Genomic DNA, 15,386 nt, shown 5'->3' with positions numbered 1-15,386 from the left:
ATATATATATATATATATATATATATGAGATAAAGAAAGTGACATAAGCTTAAAGAGGTTAAGTAACTTGCCCAAGATCCTATAGGTCACAAGTAGTAGGACTACCTTTCTTGGGAGTTCTTCTTTTCATCTCACCTCAGCTGCTTGACTTATTTTCCTTTATCCTTCTTCATATCCCCTGATGCTTCCTTTCCCACATACTCAAATGATGTCATCTAGACCCCCCCCCCCCCATCAAGTCCTTCCAGTGTGATGTTCCCTTTTTATTCCCTTTTTTACCTAACAAATTTCTGTCTCCATTTACCTTTTCATTTTTTCCTAAAATCTTTAAGGACATGTTTTGCATGAGCCCTTTTCCCCCATAGGATTGTGGCAGCTGAGCTCCTTGATGGCAGGCACTGTCTTTTGCCCTTCTTTTACTCTAGCACTTAGCACAATGCCTGGCACAAAGTAGACTTTTAATAAATAATTAAGCATAAAATACAATTATATATAGAAATATAATTAAAAATACAAACTCATTTCCTCAACTCATTCACTTTCCCTGTGCTATTCCTCTACCCTATCTTAAACACACATGAAAATAGTTATACCCTTGATTTTGCCATCTCCCACAAATATACCACCTCTGTGTTCAAACATTCTGAGATCCTCATATCCTAACATAATCTTATTTTTTTCCACTTCTCCCTTAGCATTCTCTTACAAAACCCTATTCTTCATTCATATTGTGAGCCCATAATTCTCTCCTAGGCCATTTCACTTAAACTAGCCACTCTACTCTTTTCCCAATGTGCTTCTAAATGAAGGTGGAGAAAATTACACAACTATTCTGACTGTGGGTCTACTACAAATTTATGTTTTAAAACTTCCCAACTGGGCCTTCAATGCTGCTAGACAATCCTACTATATCTCCCTTATCACTCACTATTCCACTCTCCATAGCATCTCTTCCAAACCATGATATTCCACCTCAGACCTCCCATGACTCCTCCTGCTTCCACCCTCTTAGCTGAGAACCTTGCCACATGTTTTACTTTTTTTCCTGCAAAATTTATTTGTTTTAATATTCTTTTAAAAAGTTTTTTTTGAGTTTCAAATTCTCTCTCCCTTCCCTGTCCCCACTCATTGAGAAGATAAGGAATATGGCTTGATACATCAGTTATGCATGTGAAATCATGCAAAACCTATTTCTGTATTAGCCATATTGTCCCCAAAAAAGCAAAAAAATAATAACAAAGTGAGAAAATTATATTTCTGTTTTCGCAGATTTTATTAGTTCTCTCCCTGGAGGTGGATAGCATTTTTTCATCATCTGTCTCTGTTCTAGACCTTTTTCTCTTCTTTTTCTATACTATTTTCCTTGGTGATCTCATCAGCTCCAGTGGCTTTAATTACCATCTTTATGCTGATAATTCTTAGAGATCTGCCTATCTTGCCTTAGTCTTTCTGCAGACTTCCAATCTCCCATGTCTAACAGCCTTTTAGACAACTAAAACTGGATAGCCAGTAGATATCTAAAACTCAGTATGTATAAATCAAAACTCACTGTCTTTCCCTTAAACCCTCCCTACCTCTTACCTTTTCCTATTATTGTGGGTAACACCCACCCTCCCAGTCCCTCAGGTTTGTAGCCTAGGAGTCATCTTGGTCTCTTCATTATCTTTCATTTTCCACATCAAAGCTGTTGCCAAGACCTGTTGATTTTACCTCTCCAGCATCGCTCAAATACTTCCCTTTCTGTCCTCTAACACTGCCACCCCTCTTATTCTGACCCTTATCACCTTGCCTCGATTATGGCAATAGTCTGTGGTTGGCTCTGCCTGTTTCAAGTGCCTCCCTGCTCTAATCCATCCTCCATTTAGCCACCAGAATGATTTTCTTTTTTAAACTCTTAACTTCTGTGTATTGGCTCCTTGGTGGAAGAGTGGTAAGGGTGGGCAATGGGGGTCAAGTGACTTGCCCAGGGTCACACAGCTGGAAAGTGTCTGAGGCCGGATTTGAACCTAGCCCTGGCTCTCAATGAACTGAGCTACCCAGCTGCCCCCCCAGAATGATTTTTTGAAGTGCAGGTCTGATTATGTCACCCCTCTACTCAATAAATTCTAGAGGCTGCTTGTTATCTTCAGAATCAAATGCTCTTGTCATTGAAAGCTCTTCATGATCTGTGCCCCTCCTTTCTTTCCAGTCTTCTTAAACTATTCCTCTAGCACTACTTTTTCTTTGATCCAGGGACATTGGCCTTCTGGCTGTTTCACAAACAAGATGCTCCATTTCTCCACCCTAGGCATTCTCTCTGGTAGTCTCCCACTCCTGGCATGTTCTCCTTCCTCCTCTCTGACAACTAACCTGTCTGATTTCCTTTAAGCTCCAATTAAAATCCCATATTTTGTAGGAAGCCTTTTCCAGCCTTTCTTAATTCCAGTGCCTTTATTCTTTTTTTTTTCCCCCTTTATATCATGTATATAACTTGTTTTGAATATATTTGTCATCTTCCCCATTAGATTTTAAGATCCTTGAGGGTAGGGACTCTTTTGCTTCTTTTTCTATTTCTAGTGCTTAGCACAGTGCCTAGCACATAGTAGGAGCTTAAAAGGTATTTATTGATTGATTGAATATGAGATATGGAGATTGGAAGACCTGACTTCAGATCCCCTCAGACTTTTAGTAGCTGTGTTGCCTTGGGCAAATCACTTAATCTTTTTCAGTCATAATTTCCTTATCTCTAAAATGAGATTAGTAATAGCAATCATCTTACAGGGTTATGATGAATATGAGTGGTATATATGTTAAATGCTTTACAAAGTTTAAAGTACTATATAAAGATTACTATTATATATTGATTCTTCAAAGCTAGTTTCTATCTATGCTTTGGATGTCAACCTTCCTTGGCTCTTGATTTCTTTGACCTAGTTCTATCCTTTTATCTCTACTATCTTACTACCTTTGACTTTGCCCCCAAACACCAACTTTGTTTGCCCCCAAACACCAACAAATCTCATGTTGAAGAAAACATTTATTTGGTCTTGCTCTGTCATCCAGGAACCCCCTTCTTAATTCTTCCAAATCTATATCAGGAAGCCTAGCCACCATGGAGTAGCAATATGGGAAACTTTCCCTCTTTGCTTGTTCTCTTGGCCTGGAAAAGGGGATGGGAGAAGGAAATAAACTTTATATAGTGCCTACTATTTGCCAGGTACTACACTAATTAAGTGTTTTACAAATACTATTTCATTTGATCCTCATAGCCTTGCAAACTATCTCCATTTCAGACTTGAAGAAACTGAGGCAAACAGGTCACACAGCTACTAAGATCTGAACTGGATTTAGACTCAGGTCTTCTTCACTTTAGAGCCCAGGGCTCTATCCACTGTGTCACCTAGCTTTCTAGACCTGGGCTCCCTAAAACTCATTTGGGTTGTTTGACTGCCCACATTGCTTAGATTAGATGGTAGTCACTAACTCTGGTCAGTAGTCACTGGTTCCTTGCCATCTGCCCTGCAGACCTCTGATAATATCTGACCTATTGACGTACCCCAAGGACTCTTTGGGTTTATTTAAAAAAAAAAACTTTCTTTAGATGCTAGCTAATTAATACTGCCACTGTTCTTTGTTATTAAACCTTCAGGGCAGGAGAAACTATTTTCTAGCTTTTAGATTTTTCCTTACCCATGGCTCAGGGATGTGCAGGTAGAAAATTTGCCACACCTGAGCTACATTTTAAGTACATTCTCATTTGACGTACAGAGCCTTGGGAGATTAATTTGGCTGAGACCCACGCTGCAGGGCTCTTTTTGGGTTTTGCTTTGGTAAAAGTGTGGCAGGTGTGGGTCTCTGGCTCTGTGCTCTGCTCACTTGACTGAAGGAATCCCTTTCCCTCTCATTTTTGTTATAATTAAATCTTTTAATTTAAAATATCAGGAATATTTATTCATTTTTACTCCTACAAGGATAAGCCATAGTTTTGAAAAATAACAATAATAATCCTCTGGATAATGTACCAGGTGGATAGCATACATGTAGATTGTTTAATTGACTAAGGAATTTATAAATTGCAGAGATACACCCCATTGATTGTTTTCTTTAAGGTTAATTAAACTAATTTTTGGAGACCAGCCCTGCTTCTTTTAGGTCATCTGTAGAATTTCTGAAGGATTTCTGCTTTTGCTTTGGCTACCAAACTTCCTCCCCAAGTTTTTATGCAGGAGATGATGCCCATATCATAGAGCCAACTAATGTGATATTCCTATGTAGGGTAATAAAGAAACCATTTCAGATTTGTCCACTCTTAAACAAATCAATTTGTGATGTTTTCTTTAGGAATTGCAGAATGACTTAGACAGAGAAACAAGTAATTTACAAGAATTAGAAGCCCAGAAACAAGATGCTCAAGATCGCCTTGATGAAATGGATCAGCAGAAAGCCAAACTTAAAGATATGCTAAATGATGTAAGGCAAAAATGCCAGGAAGAAACACAGATGGTGAGTGTTGATTTATCTTTGAAATATTTTGTCTCTTAAAGGTTTAACATGTAATTAAACTATCCTGCCTCTAGTTATAGACTACATCCCTAAAATAAGATCTCTTTGAGAAGAAGGATTACACACTAAAAATAATTGATTTTTGTATTGTATTTGTATGGGTATTCCCTCTATCAGCATAGATCCCAACCAATAAACATCTGATCCTGTGGAATTCTTTTCCATATCTTTCCCAATATCCTTCATAGAAAATCCATCCAGAATACCAGAGGACTTCTTTTGTTTTTTAAATCTTAGGGATTACATTTTGGACTTGGAATCTTGATCTGTTGTCTCTTATTCTTACAGCTTACACCTTTTCTCTGACATATGTGTCTGAAAATATCTTTTATTATTTACAAGTACTTTATAAAAACACGGAAGATTTTTCTGTTTCATTCAGTTAAAGATTTTATTCACACTTAGCAATACTGTGCTCAGCTGTTGCTTTCATTATAATTTTCTTGCTAAAAGAAAACTAAAACTCAGATTTTACATAAACCAAATTTGGGGAGAGAAGCATAGTTTGTATTCACACAGATTAAGCAAGTCTGCTGACTTTTTCTCCTTCCCAAAGCTTTCTTTAAATAGTAACATTTTATTGTCTGTTCTAGAATATAGTGTAGCTTGGTGTTCAACCCTGGCATTTAGTTCAGTTTGATAAACATTTAAGTCAGGAATTCTTAACTTGATCAAATCCGGCCTCAGACACTTCCCAGCTGTGTGACCCTGGGCAAGTCACTTGACCTCTCCATTGCCCACCCTTACCACTCTTCTGCCTAGGAGCCAATACACAGAAGTTATGGGTTTAAAAAAAAAAAAAAGAAAGAAAGGAATTCTTAACTTGGGGTCCCTAGACTAGAATATATATGGACATATACATGTCTCTATGTATGTATGTAACTATTTCACTATAATTGATTCCCTTGGTAATCCTACATATTTAGTTTCATGTATTTAAAAGCATTATCCATGGGTTTTACCAAACCTCCAAAGGGATCCATGAAGCAAAAAGAAAAGGTTAAGAATCTCCACTTGAATTGTTCAAGTCCTATTTGTTACTTATCAGTTATGTGCCCTGGGGCAAATCACTTATCTTCTTGAGCTTTTGCTTCCTGTTTTGTAAATGAGAACAATACTGTTCAGTAGTAGCTACCTGATCAAGGGTAGAATAAGCATCAAATGAGATATCTGTATGTTATATAGATGTATATAAATGTATACAGAATGTTTTCTAAGGTAAATGATGAATTTATTTTTTTCAGGAGTATTCATGTTACAGTGGCATTAAGATGATATATTTGAGGAATATAAAATAATTTGAAAAACCTAGTATCTAAAGGAAAGAAAACTAGTGGACATGGTGGCACGTGCCTCTAGACCCTATTAAATGGAATCTGGTGGTTCTTTTGAGCTTAAGAATTCTGAGCTGCAGTAGAGCTAAATTGATTAACTGTCTGCATTTAAGTTCAACACCAATATGGTAAACCCTCAGGAATGAGGGGACTACCACATTTTCTGGAGGAATTAGCCTAGGATAGCAGCAGAATAGGTCAGAGCTCAAATAAGCTTATCAGAACTAAAACAGGACCCAGGAGCAACCCTGTACTTTCAGCCTGAGTGAAACAGAGAGAAGACCTAGCCTTTAAAAAAAAATACGCCAAAAAAGATGAGTAGCATATACAACTAGATGAGGGAAAAGTATTCAGATGCAGAGATGAATTGAACAGAGGACAGACTGGGACACCAATAAGCTAAGATGAACACATTTTTTATGTAAAAATTCATTTTAGGGGCAAAGAGTTATAAATATGTGTTTATTTTGTTTAAAATCTGCATAATTTTCGTTTTAGGTTTCAACCTTTGTTTAAGTAATGTAAAAATCACATTTTAAAATAATTTCATTCTGATCTTAAAACTATGTTGAAATTTATTTCAGATTTCATCATTGAAAACTCAGATTCAGTCTCAGGAATCAGATTTAAAGTCACAAGAAGATGACTTGAATAGGGCCAAAACTGAATTGAACCGATTGCAGCAAGAAGAAACCCAACTAGAACAGAGCATCCAAGCAGGGAAGGTTCAACTTGAAACAATAATTAAATCTTTGAAATCAACACAAGAAGAAATTAATCAGGTACTTTCTCATCACATAATTGTACTTCATTCTCTATATAATTACAAAGAGATATTTTATGCCAGAAAAAATGTTGCTGTTGACATCTAATTTTGAATTTGTTGACAGTGAAGTATGATTGAAATGGTTCTGCATTTAGAACCAGGAGACTTGGGGTTGAATTTGAGCTGTGCTTCTTACTTAACTATGAGACATTCCCTTAACCTCATGGAACCTCAGTTCCCTCATTTGTAAGAAGGAGATACAGGATAAAAGGCAGTACCTGCCTCACAAGGTGAGGTTAAATGAGGTGATGTCTGTGAAGCACTTTACAGACCCTAATGGATTATATAAATGTCACTCTTATTACCTATGTGATCTTAGACGTTAATAATAACTAACATTTATGGCTCTGCCTTGAACCCTCTTCTCTTTTCTCCTTCTGTTTTCTCACTTGGTGATCAGCTTCCCCTCTCTGGACTGCCACAATATCCTCTTAGGAGATTTTCCTACTTTAGTTCTCTCCTCCTCCAGACCATTCTCCACTCAGCTGCCAAAGTGATTCTCCCCCCCCCCCCCCCTTTTTTTTTTTTTAAAGAATTTACTTCAGCTAACAAGCACATGTATTTTCTCTCTTTTCCCCAACTATCTCCCACCCCTAACCCATGGCGGGGAAGGAAAAAAGAGAAAAAACCCATGATAACAAGTAGATCTAGGCTAAAGTGATTGTTCATCCCTACCACCCCCTATATGAGCCATGTTATTCCCCTAAACAAGAAACTTCAGTGGCTTTTTAATTATCTCTGGAATAGGAGAAAGCATTGATTCCTTTGTTTGACATTTAGAACACTTAATCTGACTTCAGCTTATGTTTCAGAAATACTTTTTCTGTTTCCCACATTAATGCCACATTCTGACTATGCTGGTCTATTTATTCCCTGTACATGACATTATATCTCTTCCCTCTATTCATTTGTACAGACCCCAAGCCTGGAATATACTTCTTCCTCATTTCTATCTCCTATAATACCTAGCTTCCTTTGGAGTTTTACTCAACAGAACCAAAATAATTTACAGAATAATTATAAAAACAACTTTGAAAGTGACCAACCACAGTTCTAGAGGCCACATGATGGAGCATCCTCCCCATCTTTTGACTAAGGAGTGATAAAATCACCCATTTTTTATAGACTTTTTTTTAAACATGACCAATGTAAAATTTGTTTGGCTTTGACTATGTATGTTGGTAGAAAGATTTTTCTTTTTTCCCCAATGGTAAGAAGTGAGGAGATTAAATAGATTTTTAACTGGGAACCTTCCCTCCCACCCCCAAGTTTAGCTCAAGTGCCACCTCCTACATTAGGCCTTTTCTGATCTCCCCAGGTCTTAGTGCTCCCATTCCTACTGATACATTTGTATTTACTTGTATGTATTATGTAGAATGTAAGCTCCTTGAGGACTTTTTAGCATACTAAAAATTAATAAATGCTTATTAAATTAAGAAACTTGAGAAGTTATATGGTCCATTCTTTCTCTGATATCACCATGTTGGGGATTCTTCCATGTTCTTTTTTCTTCTTCTTCTTCCATGTTCTTCCAAATACCTGCCTTACTTTCTGTGATGGGGAGCTTAGTACCAAGTTGGGCAGCCTATTCCATTTTCCAGTTAGCTTAAATTATTAGAAGTGCCTGCTTACATTGACCCTTACTTTGTTTTTGCCTTCCTATAGTTTCAACCCTTTAGCCCCAATTCTTTTCTACAGAAATTAGTAGAAAAAGTCTACTCCTATTTCTTCATCTTTAAAATAAGAGAATATATAAATCACTTGTAGAGAGTGTTTAAGGAATGAATTACTTTAAGAGAATTTTGAAATGTAGAATTGAGTTAACTCTTAGCTACTCACAAAGAGATGTAGCATAAGAAAGATATACCTCTTTTGGCTTATTCTGTTCTCAGTTTCTTTTTCTGTCAATAATAGTATGGGCTTTTTGAAAGAAATAGGAGGTAGTTCCCCTCAAATAGTCAAGGACATACCTGGCACTTAGTGATGTTCCTCTTATAATTATTTTAAACCCTTTTGAATTTCTTTTATGTCTTTAGCCTATTACAGTGACTTTCCCAGAGGACTGAGCTAGGCTCAGTAGTAGGAGTTACAAGGAGACATATTTTCAACGTAAAGAAGAACTCTCCAACAATTAGAATTGTATGACATGGAATGGGCTTTTGGTGGAAGGAGAGAGAGTTCCAGATTATTGCAAATATTTAGGAAAAAACTTATCCACTTGTCAGATATGTTGTAGAAGGGGATCATTTTTGTATCAGTTAGACAGTGGCCTGGATTTCCTGGTTTAGAGTTCCTTTCAGTCTTGATAATCTGTGTTTCAATGATTTTTCATTGGCAGTTTGGACTAGATTGGATAAACCCAATAATTCTTCCCTCAATAAGGCTCCTACTTCATAAGGAAGAACTTTTTGTTCTTTATAAAAAAGACTCGTAAGAACATTATTGCATTTTCATTACAAGTAAAAGGTGTGATCAAACTCAATAGATATGAGAATGATTACTTACGTGGTCCAATTTTCACTTATATTCAAATTAATTTTTCAGGGTACAAGTAGTCCCAATTCTATTTTCCCCAAGTGATTCTAAGTGACAAAACCTGGTTTCTTCTTTTGTGCTTTATCATCATGAGATGGAGGTGACTCTGGGTTCTCGAAGGCTGTTCCAGTGGAGTCAAAGCCCTGCCTAGTCCTACCACGCTGGAAAAACTTTGAGAACAGACCTAGTGAGAATTTGTGTGTCTTTTGTCCAAGAACCAGCCACACCAAGCACAGTAGGCTCATCACCAAAGGGCTGGCCACCAGGTGATTTTTACTTTTGGCCATAGCTACTCATGAAACTGCCTACTAAGAAATAGAGAAGTTGTGATCTATATCAGTTGAATGAATACCTGGACAGATGAAATCATAGAGTCTGGAAGAATTGCCTTCTATTCACAAGTGTAAAAAGTTATATATATTACTTAGCTTTTCTATGAATTAAATTTATATTTGGGGTTCATACATACATATATAAGTATATGTAATTATATGATATATTAATCATAGAATATCTATTTTGCAAACATGATGATTACATTTATACAAATGTGTTTTATGAAGTGGAAGTTGAGTTTACTTATAAAAAATTAGTAATTTTGGAATATATACAGTTTTCTATTATTTTCAAAGATCACTTGAAGAATCCAGGGATTTTTAACATAATGGAAAAAAAGACGTAAGAATGAGGCATGATTCCCACCTTCAAATGTTTGGAGGATTGTTGTGTGGAAGAAGGAGCCGACTTACTGGTTTGGGGCCATGGGGAAAATGAGTTCAAGTGGGGAGCCACAGGGAAGAAAAATTAAATCTTCTTTAAAACCGAATGACATCATAAAAAGAATTCTGGATTTAGAGCCAAAGCCCTGAATTATAATGTTGACTCAGCTATACTATGACTTGCTTAAAGTCTCTTAACCTTTTAGGACCTCAGTGTTATCACCTGCAAAATGTAGAGTTGGAATAGATACTCTCTAAAATTCATTCCACCTCTAAGAGAACGAACAGCCCAAGTTGTCTAGTAATTGCCTGGGCAGTCTCCTTTGGTAATGTGTCTCTTGAAACAGAGGCTTCTGACTACTTGTCAGGGATTCAGGTTGGGGCTCAACTGGATGACTTGAGGTTCTACCTCCTGCTGGTTAAGATCCTGTGCTTTTTGTCTTTACCCTCCACATTGTTGGGGTCCAGATCTGAGTAAGAACTTACAACTTCTCTTTCGTTTTGCATACTCTGCTGGGCTTGTATAACAGTGGCTATTTTTCTCTCACATAGGCAAGAAGTAAGCTTTCTCAACTGCAAGAATGTCACCAGGAAGCCAGCACAAGTATTGAACAGTATAATGAAGCACTAAATGGGATTCCTGGTGACAGCATGACCAACTTAGCTGACCTTAATGAAGGAGCCACACAGAAAGAAAAAGGCGGTTTTGGAGCTATGGTAAAGGTTGAATAAAAGTAATAATTAAGATTTACATTTTACAATGTTAATAGCAAACAAGTTTATCAATTTGTAAATTATGTCTCATTTTGATTTTTGTAAAGTGAAGGTTTTTGGTAGTGGTCTTGACTTCTACAGCCCTTGTTATAACCTAGTTTTCATTACTATATTTGACTTTAGTAGTTGTGAGTGAGAATGACATGTAAAGACTGTTTTGAAGGAACCTCACTTGCAATGCAAGTATTTGTACAGTGACTCACCAAATGTCTGGGGTCCTTCGGTAATGTGTCTGTTTGATTTAACCAAAGGTGGATACATATATTTTCTCTGCTGAGCCTACTGCTGCCACATTTTCTGTGATAGATGCTTTCTGTAGGAGTAGCATCTTTAAAATGAAAATCTAAGATAAGGTTCAAGGAATATGGCAATCAGACTTTAGTCATAAAAAGAGAGAGCCTCCTAAAAAATGTTCTGTGAGTGAAGTGATAATATTTCTCACCTGTCTCTCAGTCATGCTCATTCTGCTAAAAGAGCATATCTGGAGAAGGAGTGGATATTATTATTCTACTTACTTGAAATGTTTGTAATGTTTAAGAATTCAGCACTTTATTTTAAACTCAATAATTACAGAGCAAATATCACAATGTTACCTATGTAGGCTTTTAGTTCTTTGTGTTTACTATTTGGTTCCAAGGATGCTTATTTATATCTAGAAGGCATCCCTAGATAACAACTTTGCCCATTTATTACATAGCTTCTAGATATCATATCTGGGAAGAAACAGGATTTTCTGTTTAATGCAGTTACTTTTGTGCTATTGAAGTGAACAAAATGAAAGCAATTGGTCTGAAAGCATTGGTGACTCTTGGCTCTACCATCCTTGTACTTTTTATGCCACATCCTTTTACTCAATGTTACTACTGACTTTCTTTTGGGGCTCCAACTCCTATCTATTTCTGGCCTCATTTGTTAAGTGGTTCCTTTTTTTTCTTGTAATAATGCAGGCTCTTCTTCTCTAAACATTCCTGACCTCTTTATATCAATTTAATTCTTGACATTTTTCTTTGCTATATAGCCATTGAATTTGGTCCTATCTAGCAACTTAGGGAGAGTCATTTTTCTCTGGTTCTCTTACACAGTGCTTTTTAGTTTTCTCATTTACCTCTTCTCTTTAGCTACTGCTTGATGCCCTAGCATTCCTTCTCTACTACCTCTTCATTTCATTTACCAGTTAGCTTTCTTTTTATGGAACTTTCAAAATGTGATCCAAAGTGTCTTTGAGTTGTTCCACACATTTTTATAGGTCAGTATTTCTTCAAATAAATCTTTATGCTACAGACTCTATTAATGTTGCCTTAAATATGAAATATTATAGTCATCTTTGATAAATTAAATGAGCCAGAAGTTCAAATTTCTACTATTCGTTACTTGCCCTGTGTATTTTCCCCCAATTTTATTCTTAAAATTGCATATTTTATTTTGTCTAGTATTCTTAACATTAGGCCTTTGAACTGTGGTAATCAGTTAACTTTTAAGTATCACTTCTGCAGTATTTTACAAGATTGGTTTTCCTGGGGGAAAGAATTGGAGTTGACATGGCAATCAGTGTGCTTTGTAACATGGTCAACTTTCTTCTCCACAGATTTTACTTTTCTCATTATTTTTGTTCATCTTTAAAGTATAGCTAAGTTTACATGAAAGTTAACTAATCTTGAGAATGTTTATGTCATAAATGTTAAGTAAAAACTGACTGCCAGTTTTTGAAAAACAAAAGCAAAAAAACAACAACAAAAAACCCAACAATTATCTTATTGTACAAATACAACTTTAAAAACCTTATTTGTTTGTTTCTGTTTCTTAATAAACATAGTTTGAAAAGGGATTTTGTTTACTACTAAAAATGACGATTATAACTAATCAGAGGAGAGGCATCTTTTAATTCTCATTAAGATTTTGGTTCTAAGGGAATAAATAACTGAAAAAACATCTAGCATTGTCTAAGCAGAGTTTAATTTATACTTTCTCAAAGTTGCTATTTATCCTGTTATTTCTTAAATTCAAGTATTGTTATCAACTCCAAGTAACAAAAGGTTTCTTAAAACGTTATTTCTTTTCTCTTATCTGATTACACCTTCCACTGAAATCCTGCCCCCCTGCCACATTGCGGCATTGGGTCCACTGGGTACCCTGGGTCTTTGATGGCTATGCTAGCAGTGCACAAACTCTGGCAGGCCTGCCAAGCTGGGGAAGCTTCAGCCACGAACCTGGCACTGGACTGTGCCTCTTGTCTGAAGAATAACCTAGACAAGTGCAGAGAGGCTCATCACTGGAAGGGCTTGGTCCCACAGGAACTCATGGAATGTGGAGACATTGAAATCTGCAGAAGTGGAGGGAAATGACCCTGCTGATGACATCCTAAAGCTTTCACATGATCTAATTCTAAGCATACTAGTCTCATCTTCTTTGCACCATTCATTCTGCCCACCATGTACTTGTAACTGAAAGAAGAGAAATCATGCAGACTTGAGCCTCACTGAAAACCTTACCCTCCTCTCAGGGACCTGCCTCTCTGTCACATCTTAGGCACAGATCTAGTACTTTTCTAGAGAAAAGGAAATTCAATGGTTAATACCTTTGACATTTCAGAGTTGTCATGTTGCTTTAGAAATGCATAACTTTACATCTATGGTCACTGAATTTATTGGTTCAAGAGAGTTTACTTTTTCCACACTGGTCAATAAGTCATCATCAGTCCTTTTCCCTTGCATTTAGGGGCATTCAGAAGGCAAATAAATCATTTTTCATTGATAGGTAGGCAAGGGATGGATTACCTTGATGCATCTATACATTTTTTAAAATGTTATTTTCTTACTTGCCAACCATCTAAACATTAAAACACACTAATTGTGCCCTTATTTTTCTTAGAACTTTTCTATTAAAGGAATCCAAGAGTACTGATTTATGTAAATAACAGTTCCTTGAGAAAGACCCTGGAGATCCATTTTAGTATTCTATCACCTTGTCATCTGAGCATCAGACTGGTGTTTGGTGATCATGGAATCATAATCTCATATCTGTAGTTGATGGATTGTGGAGTATTTAGAACAATCCAGTGTAAATGTAAAAATAAAATGGTAATGAATGCCATAAGAAAATGTCTTCATTCTTAATCTGCCATGTTACCCAACTATCCCATTTTTTTCCATCATTCTTTGAAAACAAATAAATCCCTTCCAAACATGGTGTGGTATGAGAGATTTATTTCCCTCACTGACCAACCCACTTCTCTAGAACTTTTTCATTTTTTTTCTCCCCTGTATCCAAGAACTTCATTGTATATTAGCTGAATGTTTTCATTGTGTGGTCCTCAGCACTACTACACCCATACAGAATCCTTGCACTATTTGTAGCATCCAGGGTTCTTGGATGGGTATATTGGGCAAATAGCCAAAGAATCTGACTCTGCTCCCCTACCTTGATAGGCCTTATTGTTGAAGACTACTGATAACCTATCTCAGGTAAGAAAAAAAATGTTCTGTACTCGGCAGAGGGTATAGCTATTGGTTAAATCCTGGAATCCCAGATTGTGGATAACAGACTATTAATATGGGATAGTGTCTTTTATAATTAGGAGATCTGAAAAGCTACATTTTAACCAAGCATCACTGAAGAACATATCGCTAAATGGAATTGATTTCATTTTGCATTGTTAACCTTGTCAATAGACATTTTTGATTGTTTGACAAAGTTTTCTCTTAACTGCCGCCTATGCTTTTATGGCCCAGCTTTGTAACTACTAATGATACCAAGTTTTGGTCAATTTGGATAATATTTTGGGATTGGTATACCAACCCAATGGAATCTAAATAATTCATTATGTTTGGCAGAGTTAATATGTTAATTCTGCGAATAATGAAACTTCTCTGTTTTAAACTAACAAATAATATGTCTTCTTTAACCAAAATGTGGTTATTATTTTTAAATAATATTCATACTTTATTAGTGAGTATGTTAGAATTTATCCTTTCATAGAGCTTTAAAAATAAAAATGTACATTTAAAATATAGATTTTCCCCCTGGTTTGTGCTAATATCTAGTGTATATTTTGTGACAAATTCTGATAGCTATAATTAAAAAATATAGATTTTTTTTCCCCTTAGTCCTATAATTTAGTTAGCTGTTGTGCTTTAAATTGGTGGGGAGAGGATTTCAGAAAAATACTGTAAAATTAATAATTTGAAATGCTTATGTAGGTAGGTTTTCCCGTTAAGATTTTTTTTAAGAGAAACAATAGATTCTATTTATGTGAAAATGAAGGAAAAAACTATCAGTTTCTTGAATAAAATCTTGACATTTGTTTCTTAGATTTACACTAAGAAAGCTACTTGGTAGCTATTCATTTTAGGATTTCACTATTTAAAAGGGAGTTTAAAAATATTTTTGGAAATCTACATTTTGACTGATTTATAACTTAAATGATAAAAGCCTTATACTGTTTCTCCATATAATTGTAGGATGATCCATTCAAGAATAAAGCCTTATTATTTAGCAACAATACACAGGAATTGCATACAGACCCTTTCCAAGCAGAGGATCCTTTCAAATCTGATCCATTTAAAGGAGCTGATCCCTTCAAAGGCAGTAAGTAGGGGCTAATATATTGATCAAAAGATTATGTACCTATATATTTACTTAATTATTTTACTCTAAAAT

General features: G+C 35.9%; 1 protein-coding gene across 1 annotated transcript in view; it reads left to right on the top strand.

The window, feature by feature from the left end:
- The window catches only part of EPS15L1 (epidermal growth factor receptor pathway substrate 15 like 1), a 107,340-nt gene that overhangs the window by 29,810 nt on the left and 62,144 nt on the right, over positions 1-15,386 (top strand). The window contains exons 14-17 of the mRNA XM_044671556.1: positions 4,321-4,482; positions 6,461-6,658; positions 10,509-10,673; positions 15,188-15,311. Of these exons, the coding sequence (XP_044527491.1) occupies positions 4,321-4,482; positions 6,461-6,658; positions 10,509-10,673; positions 15,188-15,311 (649 nt within the window). The remainder of the gene's footprint in view (positions 1-4,320; positions 4,483-6,460; positions 6,659-10,508; positions 10,674-15,187; positions 15,312-15,386) is intronic.

Source organism: Gracilinanus agilis, chromosome 1 (genome assembly GCF_016433145.1).
Source record: "Gracilinanus agilis isolate LMUSP501 chromosome 1, AgileGrace, whole genome shotgun sequence".
Lineage (NCBI taxonomy): Eukaryota > Metazoa > Chordata > Mammalia > Didelphimorphia > Didelphidae > Gracilinanus > Gracilinanus agilis.
Note: the sequence above shows the minus strand (reverse complement) of the source record. Positions and strands in the feature narration are given on the sequence as shown.